General features: G+C 31.6%; 1 protein-coding gene across 1 annotated transcript; it reads left to right on the top strand.

The window, feature by feature from the left end:
• The first annotated feature begins 41 nt into the window (after window positions 1-41).
• On the top strand, window positions 42-13,094 carry LOC107457142 (dynactin subunit 1). Its single transcript, XM_016075219.4, has 2 exons — window positions 42-361; window positions 7,338-13,094. The coding sequence occupies exon 2, from the start codon at window positions 7,643-7,645 to the stop codon at window positions 11,375-11,377; it is 3,735 nt and encodes a 1,244-aa protein (XP_015930705.3). The 5' UTR covers window positions 42-361; window positions 7,338-7,642; the 3' UTR covers window positions 11,378-13,094.
• The last annotated feature ends 566 nt before the right edge of the window (window positions 13,095-13,660 follow it).

The raw sequence follows: 13,660 nt of genomic DNA, 5'->3' as shown, positions 1-13,660 counted from the left end.
TAGCTTTCGCTGGAATCAGAGCTGCATAAATTGCCTGCAGTGGGAACGGATCTAATATTAAAAGCGCTTGAGTGAATAATCTTGAAAAATAAATCCATACATTTTAATCTATTCAAGCTGTAAGCCAATTATTTCATTATATAAAATATGCCAAAATGGTACGTTTTAAGCAAGAAATGGTTTCGCCTGTTTATAATTTTGACACATTAACAATTTTTAAAGAATGAATATTCAATTCGCTAAATCAAGGAATGAGTAATCTAGTTCTTGGTGTTGGTCCTGGTGTATTTATAGTAATTGCTCTCTGGATTTGTGCACTTAGTTCAGTAGTAATTTTTGCTAGAATAAAACGCCCTTCTTCGTAAGTTATACAAGTTTTATTTGTTACGCTTGAACATAGCTGGAAATTTTTGATTTATTCGTTAATATTAAAAGCAGCGTTAGATTCTATTTAAATGCATTAAAATCGAATTTCTCTAATTTAATTTTGCCCAAGTTGTTAAAATGTTTATTAGAAGATTTGATTTTCCATTTATATTGTTTTTGTTGCGGAACTTTTTCAGCCTTTCTAAGACAAACCTTACCGAAACACTAATATTTTTCTTCAAGATATTTTAACTGTAATTACTATGTATATATGACCAATTTATAGTAAATGAAGTGATTTGTGTTTATTAAAAGGCCTACATGTTTGGATAGTAGCTGTATATAATCAGGTGGTTAAACATATAATCATGATTCGTTTTCATACAATTTGTAATTAAAAATCTAGGTTTGTATTTGTGCTATTTAAAAAATAAAATGTCATTATTCATATTTATGTTATTTGAAAATAAAACAACCTAATAACTCAATCTAAAGCGTTATCAGTATTCACTCAACTTAAAAATACCTAATCATGACTCGTATTTTTGCAATTTAAAATTCATGCTTCTCTATTTTATGCTTAGCCTTCTCATAATTTGTAACATTTATGCACGATAAACAGGATACTCTACCTTAAATAATTTTTAACCCTTTTTGCTAAAACTTTTTTTCATTGCTATTTATTATTCAAGGATTGTCAAGAATTGAAATCTTTATTGTTATTGTAGGTATAGTGAAATGTACACGTTGCAATGAAATGTATTTCTTAAAATAGTATAGCTTATAATTTGGAGTAATTTTAGTCATTTATACATTAGTATTTAATTATTAAAATTTTATGAATAAGAAGAAATTTATTTATTTCCTGTTTGTGAAAATATTGTTGGGATTTAAAGTCTTCTAAAAGCATTAATTGATATAAATCAATATGATTCATATTGATGTTTTTTTTTCGTGCTGAAATTTATTTTTTCTCATTTCTGTTAAATACTGATAATAATTTTTACTTTGCAGATTTTTAAGTTTTTTTTTTAAATATTTACAATGACAATATTGCATAAAAGTCTGAATAATATTTATCAAAAATATGTATAGCTATAATTATTAAAGGTCCTAAAAACTTTTTTTTAAATGTATAGCTTAATTTTCACATAAAATTAACTTATACTTTTATTTTTTTTAAGTGCGAATCAAAATATTGGCCAGTTGAGATTCTACTAATAGCTAAAATTATATTTTTCAAAAAATAATTTTTTTTTCTTTACATGATTATAATATTACTAAAAATAATTAAAATACATTAAATGCTGAGAATATTTTATTAAATATTGAAATGGTGTGTTTAATTTCAAACATGTCCTATTTCTTGAAGCAATTGAACCATGAGTTTCCATTTAAAAATAGAAATATGCATTTTACGCTTTAAAATTTTATAAAATATGTTGCTTGTTAAAGTTTGAAATTTTTACGTTTTAGTTTACTCTTCACGAAATTGACCATCTGTAAACACATTAATGTTTGCAAACTCAAGATTTAATCTTTGTGTCTAAAACTTCTTAAAATAGTGTTTCTAAATGCATATTCCAATTGGTTCTAATTATTGCAGATTATTGCATTTATCATTGGTTATGTCTTTGTTGCACCAGTTACGCTAAAAAGTAAGAGAAGTTAATTGCAAGCATAAAGATGCATTTGCTGTATATTTATAAATATAAATGAGAATGAGATGTTTTTCTTAATTTTAGTATACTTTATTTTTAGAATTTTTGTTATAATCAAATCCGTGTTGTATGTAATATGCTTTTTATTTATTATTATAACATTTTCAAAATGAATTATTTAATATAGTGAAAGTCTATTAAAATGACAATTCATTAATAGATGAAATTTACTAAGTAGGATAACAAAATATTCAAAAATTGTTTGAAATATTTTCATAGTTTTATTTAGTGCTACATTATGCTACTAAGCTTATTTTTAAACTTATAGCTTCTTTTTTTTATTATTAAACCAATAGTACTGAAGCATATTTTTGCTTTTTTTTAATTCAGCCCATTTGTCAATTTTATTTTTGTCATCATTACATTATTTTCAAATATAGGATTCAAAGTTGTCCTGATTTTTGTGTCAGTTTAGAACAGCTCGTTTTTTAAAATCTTATTGAAGAATTAGAAGGTTGGAGCTTATAATCCAATATCTTTTAATTGATAATGCTTGTAAAATTAATAAGCTTGTAAAATTCAAATTGTAAAATCAGTTTAAATGAAATAAATAAAAAATTCAGACACTATGCATAATGGCTTTCAAGCCGATTTTCTTATAGTGGTACTATGTATACTTTAAAGTATCAGTGTGAAATAATCTTTAATTTGACCATAGATCATTCTGGATTTACAAATGGAAAAGAAAGACTTAATTCAATGGCAAGGTCATATTTATGTAGAAGTATAAGCTGCAGCTTAGAACCCCTCGAACCATAAGGCCCCTCAAAAAAAATTTTTTAAACATTTCTCAAAGATGTTTAAAATTTGTGGCAGCCTCTTAAAACCCATAAGACTTTTTTTTTTTTTGCATTATTGGAGTTATTCAAAAATTGCAAAGGCCTCTTTAAATTCCAAAAAAAAAAATTTTCTTCATTCTTTGGAACTACACTGCTCAAAAAAATTAGGGGAGCCATGTGCTCCCCTAATTTTTTTGAGCAGTGTATATATATGTGTATGTATATATATATATATATATATATATATATATATATATATATATATATATATATATATATATATATATATATATATATATACGCACTGCATATATATATACATACATATATATATGCAGTGTGTTTAAAATTTGTAGAAGTTACTTGAAACCCATAAGAAAAATTTCTCATTTTGTGATGCTGGTCAAAATCTACAAATCAACATAAATGGAATCCCCCTAACTGTTGTCTTTTCGGCCTTTTTTGGTGTCGAATTTCGAGGACCATCCTTGTTTGCAAATGGAACAGTTTACTAAATTGGAAGATTAAAGCTATTCACTTTTTAACCAATAATATTTCACGACATATTTTAGCTTTGAATGTATATTCATGAAATTTTTATTTTATTTTCTGAAGTTGCCAAAATTTTGTTTTATAATAATTTAAAGGTTAAGTAAATTTCCAATTGAAAAAAAAATTAAGAATTTTTGAAAATGTATCTGATATGTGGGGAAAAAATTTTTTAAAATTTTTATGTGTTTATGTTGCAGCTTTTTGTATTTTGTTCTCCTTCAAAGAATCAAAGTTTATGTATTGTATTATGAAAGAAAAATTCTGCATTATAGCCGCATGTCCATATAATATCCATATAATCAAATCTTAATGACAAATATTATTGACTTTTATCTAATATTTATTATTGTACATTAGACATAAAAAAGTTTCATCCTTGAGTGTTTTATAAAAACTTCATTCATGATGTCACATGTTTGTCAAAAAGCAATATCTAAAATTTCTTAATTCTAGTGAAACGTACTTTAATTCAATGGATTATTAAAAGAAGAATGATTAGTTTATGTGCAAACATAATGACAATTCATTGAGCTTCCATTGAATGAAAAAATTTCTTTCTGTCACGTGTGGGACATCCATTTTATGCAATTTAAATTATTTATTTCTTGTATGCATAACTCAGTAAATGTTTCCAAAGATTGAGAGAGAAAAGAATAAATACTTACTTTTGCTAAGTGAAATTGATTATTGCTGTGCTACTCAGGAAAAAAAAAAAGGTTTCTTTAAAAATACTTAAAACTCAGTTAGTATCATGTCTTACCTGTTAAATAATATAAATAGTAATAAGGGGAAAAAAAGAACTTTTCATGGAATTAACCATTAATTTAATGTTTAATAATCAACTATATGATAAAATCTGTTGGTGTTAAGAAAATGGAGTTGAACATATAAGGACTACATTCTATTCAATAGCTTAGTGCCCTGGCGAGCCTAAATCATGCCCTATGCAATGATTAACCCCTTAACTCACAGATTTTTTGAAAAAAAATTTAAAACATTTTTATGTAAAAAAACACACTTTAGAACAAGGTTTCCATTTGTTGCCGCTCCTGGTTCAACTTTTCTTTTGTTGGACAATTTTGGCTATATTTTATTCTTGAATAAATAAGTGTTATAGCTTACAATCCTATGTAAATGATTAATTTCAATAAAAAGATTTTTTTTCTTCTTAGCTCTTACATTGTTATTTTCTATTCTCGATTATATTCGAATGTGAAAATTATAACAGCATAAAATACAACGCCGCTCAAATTAGCTCGAGTGTGCACAGTTCGGCCTGTTTAGCATGCTCGAAATAACCCGAGCGCACAAGTTACGGGGTTAATACAGTCGAAGGGTCGCTATTATAAGGAGCTGTACTGAAGATCATGAACTATACTTGAAAACGAGCTATTGATTTTTATATCAGTATGGAGAGTATCACTTCAGGGTGTAGCAAAAAAACCTGGAGAAAAATTTTCTTAAGAATATATAATTTAGCAAAATATGACAAGTAATAATAAGAGTAGACTTATACTAATAAATAAATTTAATTTGTTTCAAAGTGGCCACAATGCGGAGGAAAGAACAAAAATGGAACAGAAGATCAAAATGAGGTGAAAAAAGGAATATTTTCCATGATATTCTAGAAAATGAATACTTAAAATTCCCATCGAGTGATATCAAGATGGTCATTGGTGACGTGAATGCTTAACTTGGTGGAAACCTACACTCAGACACCTTTGTGAGCAGGCATAACCTGCATGATGAGTTTAATGATAATGGCATCAGTCTTTGCTTCTACAACTAATTTGCTAATCAGAAGTACTGTGTTTCAACATAAATATATACACAATATAACATGGGGGACACCAGATGGCTGAATCAATTGGTGTATAACCCAGAATCAAATATATTACCCAGATTTAGATAGGCCACATTTTAATTGATGTGGGGCTTAAAAGTTGTTTATTAGGTGTATGTAGCTTTCAGGATACAAAACGGACCACTTTCGTGTTGTCTCTAAGATAGGAGCTGAAGTAAACGGTTATTTTTATCAGATTTTTTTCCTTTTAATTAGCATGAATGGAAAAATTCTATTTTAAACAAATACGAAGCTAAATAAGAGACAATTTCTAAGCCAATAATTATGTACAGGTAAATGAACATGGTTAGAAGAAGTTGGGTAAATCATTAAAATCTCAACTAACGAAATAAACCCACGACTTGAATAGGGCTGGATTGATTTTAAATGCAATGAAATCACCAACAAGGAAAATCAAGCTTATAAATTGATGATTAAAAAAACACTGCACTAGAAGTGCTGAAAACGGCTATGAGGAATTGAGAAGTCAAGAGAAAATATTGTTCAAAAGAAAAAAATAGAATATCACAATTATAAAGACATTACACTTTTAAATGTGGCATTTGAAATATTTTCCAAACTATTGCCTGGCAGACTTGCTTCTTATATTTTAAATATTATTGGGAAGTACCAATGTATATTCCAAAAGGGAAAGAGATATTATCAACCAGATTCACTCTTTTAGACAAATCAAACTTGGACAGAATGATATTTGATCGACAGACCAAATCATATCATTCTGTGAGTTAACAGCTTGTTGAACGGTAGGGATCATCTGTCAGAATTTCTTCTCATCAGACTTGCAGCCCATTGTTAAAAATTTAAATAATCGTTTGCACCTCTACATCACTACAGAAGGCAGCCACTTTTAAATCTTGTTAAATTATTTATTAATTAAGACTTGCTTTTATTATTATTATTTGTTCTATTTTGTTAATTTATTTTTAATATAGTTAGATTAAAAATTGTTTGTCCGGATTTTTTGCTACTCTTTGTATTTGTTATAGTACAAAATATTACATTAGCATCTTAGGTAGCAACTTATTTTAACTCATAATAAACTCTGTGAGAGTATCCATCTGTCCGTCAATGTATAAAAAACAATGACAGTCACTCTGAAACTATTATGTGAGAATGACTGGTGTTAAATGCAATAAAGGAAACGAAGGAAATAAAAATATGACCACCGAAGCCGACGTCTTCAGGGGGTACCGGCCCCGGTAGCCATAAAACAAAACCATTTCTAATTGAGGGAGAAGCAAATGCCTAAGTTAACTCCCTCAGTACCGAGATGGTTTTGTATAGAGGTCCAGGAAAAAAACATGAAATACAATTTTTTTTTCATATTTTTTCCTGGACCTCTATACAAAACCATCTGGGTACTGAGGGAGTTAATTTAGGCATTTGCTTCTCCCTCAATTAGAAATGGTTTTGTTTTATGGCTACCGGGGCCGGTACCCCCTGAAGACGTCGGCTTCGGTGGTCATATTTTTATTTCCTTTATTGCTACTTTTTTTTAAATTTCTGCTGCTTTTCAGCGCGTTATTTTCAGTTCGGAGTTGCCTAATTGACCAAGTGGTTGCTTACAAAAGGGTTGCCTTTTTTTGTTACTTATTTTAACTCTTGGCTGATATTATTATTTTTTATGTGATGCTATTATCTCATATTTTCTCAACCATGTTTGTAAAGGGAGGAAAAGTAAATCACAGGCGCTCTAGAATTCATATCTGTTTCATTTAACATATTAACTCAAAATTTCATCCCATCATCCTCTTCATCAATGTCGCCCCAATTTTTTTTTTACATTTGTAAACATCATCACATAGAATCGAAACGTCATAAAAAGCAAACGATCTGATTGGTTCAAGTGTGAGTTGCTCTTATTTATAGACTATTTTCTCCCTGCGGAGCGAAACAGTTGCTGATATTTCAAGCAACTGTGGTTTTTATACTATGGTATTAAATTAGTGATTCTGTTTTTTTTTAAATTATTATTCTAACATTAACTCAATATTTGTATTATTCATGACTTAATGAGATGATTCGTTTTAAATGGATTCATTATTTTTTTTATAGGTTTCTTGGAATTGGGAGTATTGGTGTAGCGTCCATTATTACGATAGTGTTGTTTCTGATTCCAAGAGGTCATCAAGCTTCAGGATTCAATCAAGGTCCCCTCGACTATTTGTTCGTTTGGAGATCTGCTCTTATCATATTTTTGCTAATCTCTTTTATTGTCGCGATTGTATTGTATGCTGCTGAATATTTACTGGTTCCAATGTCTTCTAGAGCCTTAAGAAAAGTAGTCCATAAAACTCACTTGTCATAATTGTATTAATTTTTGCCAATTGTGATAATTAGTGATACATTACGAGTCAAATATGTCTGACAAAATTCCAAAAGTAGGCAGCCGTGTTGAGATCTTGGGGAAGGATGTTAAAGGAAGAGTTGCCTATGTGGGCAGCACTCAATTTTCAACTGGAAAGTGGTTTGGTGTTGTTTTAGATGAGGCGAAAGGTAAAAATAATGGCTGTGTTCAGGGTAGAGTATATTTCACCTGTCAAGATAATCACGGAATATTTGTTCGTCAAACTCAACTTCAAGTTATTGACGACGAATCCTCTCCTCGTAGCAGAACGTCCTCGTCTCCTGCTACAGGATCAATGGAAAATGTATCTTTCTCTAAAGATGCAGAGAAGAGGAGAAAAACTTCTAACACAGGTATTCCTAGAATTCCACACGACAAAGGTTCGAGGGAGGTGTTAAATGTAGATACCCCGACACGAGCCTCTTCGTCTGGTTCGCTAAAGAGCTCTATGATCGAAGTAGATGGTTCGGCTGTGTCTTCCGATTTATTGTCCATCAAGGATGCCGCTAACGTGCTCGAATTGAAAGGTCAGCTTTTGCAGAAGGATCAAGAAATCGATACCCTGAAAGGCGAAATTAAAGACCTGAATGAAAAGCTTGAAACAATAAAAATGAAACGTGCTGAAGATCAGTCGAAATTGAAAGAGGCGGAAAAAACGAAGTTTCAAGTACAGCAGCTGCTGGAATACAAAGCAAAAATAACGGAAGTTCAGGCAGACCTTCAAAAGCAATTGACGCAGGCCAAAAAAGAAGCGAAGGAAGCGATCGAAGAAAAGGAACAGCATGCCGAAGAAATGTCCGATCTGGCTGAAGCGATGGAAATCGCTACTCTGGACAAAGAAATGGCAGAAGAAAAATGTGAAGCTCTGCAATCTGAATTGGAACAAACCAAAGAAAAGATGGAAGAACTTCAGATTGATTATGATATTATGAAGGCAGAGATTGAAAAAGGAGCTGATGGAGCAGTTACAACTTATCAAATAAAACAATTAGAGCAACAAAACGAGAGGTTGAAAGAGGCTCTTATAAAACTAAGAGACCTGTCTGCTCAAGAAAAACAGGACCAGCAACGATTGCAAAAGGAATTCGATCAGCAAAGATCCGAAATCTCTGAGCTGAGCCGAGCGAAAGAAAAACTGAGTGGTCTTGTAGAAGATTATGAACGACAATTGGGTGAACTAAAAGAACAGGTTGATGCAGCTCTTGGATCTGAAGAGATGATTGAACTTTTAACAGAGCGAAATTTAACTTTAGAGGACAGGCTTAGAGAACTTCAAGTTTTAGTAGATGATTTGGAGCATTTACAAGATGTGAACGATCAGCTTCAAGAATCTGCAAAAGAAACTGAACTTGAGCTCAGAGAAGAAGTAGATATGGCTACTTCCAAAATTCGAGAAGGGCAGCATAAGTTGGAAGCCATGCAGGAAGCAATAGCCGATTATGAGCAGACGATCCAAAAGTTCCGGGATCAAACTGAGCAGCTTCGTGAGGCAAATAATGAGTTGCATTTGCAGTTACAGAAAGAAAATGATAAGATTGCTTTGTCCAAGCCTGTAGAATACTTTGATTTCAAAGTGAAGTATGCTGAAACCAAAGCGTTTGCCAGAGCAGTTGAAATGGATTTACGGAGACTAGAAGTACAGGAAGCTAACCAGCATGTTAGCTACTTATGTGCTTTTATGCCAGACAACTTTTTGAGCCGGGGTTCTGATCATGATGCAATTTTGGTTCTTCTGCTTGTACCTAGAATGATTACGAAATCAGAAATTTTAGCAGCTCAAGTAAAAGAAAAATTTCCACCTCCCGAGAAAGTTACCAAAGATTCGATTCTTAAAACTCACAAAATTGACCAATATTCTTTCAGTAATTGCTTGCTATATCAGTTGTATTTTCTCCAATCATTATTACACCAGTATTCGAATGCTCTTAGTCAATGTAGTGTTGACTTGTTTATGAAAGTTGGTACAATATATATGGAAATGGCTGTTCAAGAAAAGACTCTCGATTATTATATTGATTTGTTACGAAAAGATCAGCTCGATGAAAATGTTAATTTAGAGAGTTTGATGAAGTGTGTATTGTATTTTTATAATTTGTATAGTGTACATCTATCATCAGAATTGCCCGATTGCAACTTATTGGTAAGTGACCACATGAAGCTGATTGGAGCAGCCTGTGATGGTATACATACTGATATTTCTAGCATTATTGCTTTGCTAGACAATTCGGGCGAAAATAGCGAATTTGGAAATCTTTTAAAAGATGTATGCACCTATTCTAATGATGTACTTCAGTTTGTGAAAAAAATACGACGGCGATTGCCCAATGAGGGTAGCCAATCAGTATTACAACTTCCTGCAGATGTGCAGGAAAATCTCAATAATTGCCGAGAAAATATTGGTCAGGTATTGGTTACTGCGAGTCTACTGCGCAAATCTACCGTGCAACAAGTTGCTATGTCTTCTGAGACGACTTGCGTTAATATTGAAAAAATAAAAGAACTCGCTCACGAAGCTACCGATAAATCTTACGGTAAAGATGACAGCGGCCCAGAATGTTTGCGCCAATCAATGACGGTGGTCATGACTTTCATGAATAGCCTATCTAGCGCGATGCAAGAAGGTGATTATGAAAATGACAAGACAAACGTTGCTAAAGCAACACCGCCCATTTATGTTCGCGCACAGTCAATAAAAGAAGAAGCGAGAGATCTGGAGAATTTGAAATTCAAGTTGGAAGGTCGAGAAACCGATATTCTGGAACTCAAGAAAGCTCTCAAGATAAAGAGTGACGAGTTGAGTGAGATGCACGTTCGTAAGGAGATGGCGGAAAAGAAATTAGAAATAGCCACCAAAGATGGGGACGAAAGAGTGGACCGTATTCAGAGGCAACTGGACGAGGCTAAGATGCTTTTGAAAAAGAAAGAGAAAGAATTTGAAGAAACTTTAGATCACTTGCAAGCGGACATCGATGCTCTTGAGACAGAAAGGGGAGAACTCAAAGATAAAATCAAATTAATATCCAAAAAGACACTGCTTGAAGGGTTATCGAAAACTGCAAACTTAGTCGCCTCTCCGACGAGCCCAACTGTCTCCTCCTCGCCGTCTGCATCGATTTCACGCGACAGTTCATTGCTGTCTCAACAGGTTCACGATCTGCAGCTGGTCTTGAAACACCTGAAGACGGAGAATATAAAATTGCAGGGTAATTGCATGGCGAAAGACCTGGCTAACTTGCCACCCTTAAATGTGCCGAGTAAACCTATCGGTCTCTCTAGTACAACGGGATTTAAAGACATGGTTCATTTTGACGAGAAGTTCCCTTCTGAAAATCTTGTATGCTTGTCTAAAAAGTCTAAAGAACTCTTGGAGAAAGCTCAGACGTTGTCGTGCCCGCTCGTCGTGGATATCAGTAAAAGAAAACCCGGAAAAGACGCCCCCATCGCGAAGATGTCAACCGGAAACCATCTCCTTCAATCTACTCTTCAACTTAAGTCGCTGCAGAGCGACACAGAGAAATTGAAAGCTGAAGTCGCCAACTTGCGTGCTTCTCAGGGCGTCGGCACTCAGGTGAGTGCTGACTTTTCTGCTTTTCCGACTCCCGAATTTTCCAAAAGTTTCTCGGGCGACAAGGTTCTGATGACGAGAATTATGATTCCTACTAGATGTGGTGTTGATGAGCAGAACAACATTTCTCTGCTTTCAAACATGAATGAAATTATGAAGCTTCACTCTCAAATTTTGTCTTAAAATGTGCCTCACCAACCTTTTTGCTTATGGTTTTGTCTTGTGGATTTAGTAGGTTTCGTCATATTTTCTGCCTCTTATTAAATTTTTGTGTGTGTGTTGTGCTATGTAGAGGTATTAGTAATTCTATTCTTCTTCATTGTTTGTTTATGTTTTTTTTTCATCATCTCTTTCATTGTTTATTAAGCTGAGCATGTTTTGTTCTATGAATATTAGTCCAGTTTTTAGAAATATGCTGTAAAAAATTATTTAATTTTTATGAAATTATGTTCAACACATGGCAGGGTGCGTAGCATTTTTAAAACGTGCTTATTTTTGATTTAAGTTTTTAAAGGCCCTTAAAGGTGCTTTTTGTGTATGGAGTTTAACAAGTGCTTAAATTTCTATCTTTTTAAAAGAGATTTTTTCTTCGTTGTATTGATTGTTGCTCTAAATTACAAAGGATGATTTTAATAATTTTCACTGCAATATTTATGAGAAACTAGTTATTTTATCATGATTATGTAAACATTTTGAATTTTATTGACTATATGTTTATAAATTATGAACTTTAAACGATACAAAAAAATAATTGATATTATCTCACAGATTCTAATTATTTATTTACTTATTTATTTTTTGAAAGTGTAAAAATATTGTTTGGGTGCTTAAAAAGTACTTAAAATGTTCCTATTTTTTTTTTTTTTTTTTTTTTTTTTTTTTTTTTTTTTAAATTCTAGCTACGCACCTTGCATGATTATGATTCAAAAACATATAATGTTTGTAATTAAATGTTGCATTAGTGTTAACATAGCAGAATTCTATTTTGTTTTTCTACTTTAAACATTAAATGTATCTATAAAGAGATTTTTTTTTTTCAAAAAAATTATTTTTACTCACATTGATGCCTAATGTTCATAATATTTGTTGCTTCCACAAAGTAACATAATGTATTACCATAGCAGATTTAATTTTGAGGAAAATATAGCATATGTATCTACATTACTTGATTTGGGGAGAAGCTTTAAAATGAGGGTAATTAATTAAATTACCACAAGTTAGTTGTTATATTATTATGTATCAAAATTTTATTTAACCTTTTAACTGTCGAGTTATGATTTGGCTACATATATTATCAATTTTTTAGAAGCATAAATCAAGTGTCTAGTGCGAAATAAAATATACTTGGTAGTTAAAAATCGATAATTTGAATAACATGCATAAAAATTTACGGTTTTGTAGCCGCTGCATATTCGCTTGAGGCGACAGTTCGCTTCTAGTGAAGCAATATTTTCTAAAAATTAAAAATAATAATAATGTAATTATTTTCTAAAAAAATATATAAATAATCTAATATAACGTTTCAAAGAACTGGATGCCATTTTGCAACAGAAAAGAAAAAAACTTGCATTTTGAGCATAAAGCTCTATCCCTTGGAACCTTGAGTAAAGTGCTGTCATCTATTTTTCTAAATTGTTCTAAATAAACTTTTCCCTCAATAGATTCTGATGTGACAAAGAGATGAATCCGAAATAAACTTCTCCCGATATATATCAAGATATGTAACAGTATGATGCACTCAACAAAAAAAAAAAAAGTTTATTTCGGGTCTGACAGTTAAAAGGTTAACATACTGTTTTAAATGTTATTATTTTGTAATTATCTTTTTACACACTTCCTCCTTTCCTGGAATACTAATGTACCTTCAATCTTTTAATAAATGAAAGTATTAAAGCAGTGATTTCCCAAGTTTTTGGTTGTTTTCCCAGATCTATTGCAGAATCCTTGCGACAGTGTTCAAAAAATTTTAAAAGAAATTATCAGTAAATCTATTACAGATTTACAAATAGCTTTTAAGTGATTACCTTTGGCTGTAAAGCAAAACAGTAAACAATTCACAAAATTTTCTGTGATGGGCTGCAGTTCATCTACTGTCCTACTTCATGCATAAAAAATATTTTAGCAGGGTGTGTAGCTTTTTTAAAAAGTGCTTAAAGGTGCTTATTTTTTATTTAAGTTTTTTATTTGGGTGCTTTTTTTTATTTGGGGTTTGTAAAAAGTACTTAATTTTCTATCTTTTAAAAAGAGATTTTTTCTTTGCCGTGTCGATTATCTTTCTAAATTATAATAAATAATGCATAATTTTCACAATTTTTTCTGCAAAATTTATCAGTAACTAGTTATTTTATCAGACGCCAGGTGGCTGATCTGTAGCACTATCGTGCCACAGGTCCCGGATTCGATCCTTTCATTCTTTCAGTGGGTCCTTAAGATGAGTGCCAAGCCTGCTTGGGAGCACTGGGGGTT

Source organism: Parasteatoda tepidariorum, chromosome 8 (genome assembly GCF_982258835.1).
Source record: "Parasteatoda tepidariorum strain Cologne lab strain chromosome 8, Ptep-v5.0, whole genome shotgun sequence".
In the NCBI taxonomy this organism is placed as follows: Eukaryota; Metazoa; Arthropoda; class Arachnida; order Araneae; family Theridiidae; genus Parasteatoda; species Parasteatoda tepidariorum.
This window is presented reverse-complemented; position numbering and strand designations above follow the sequence as displayed.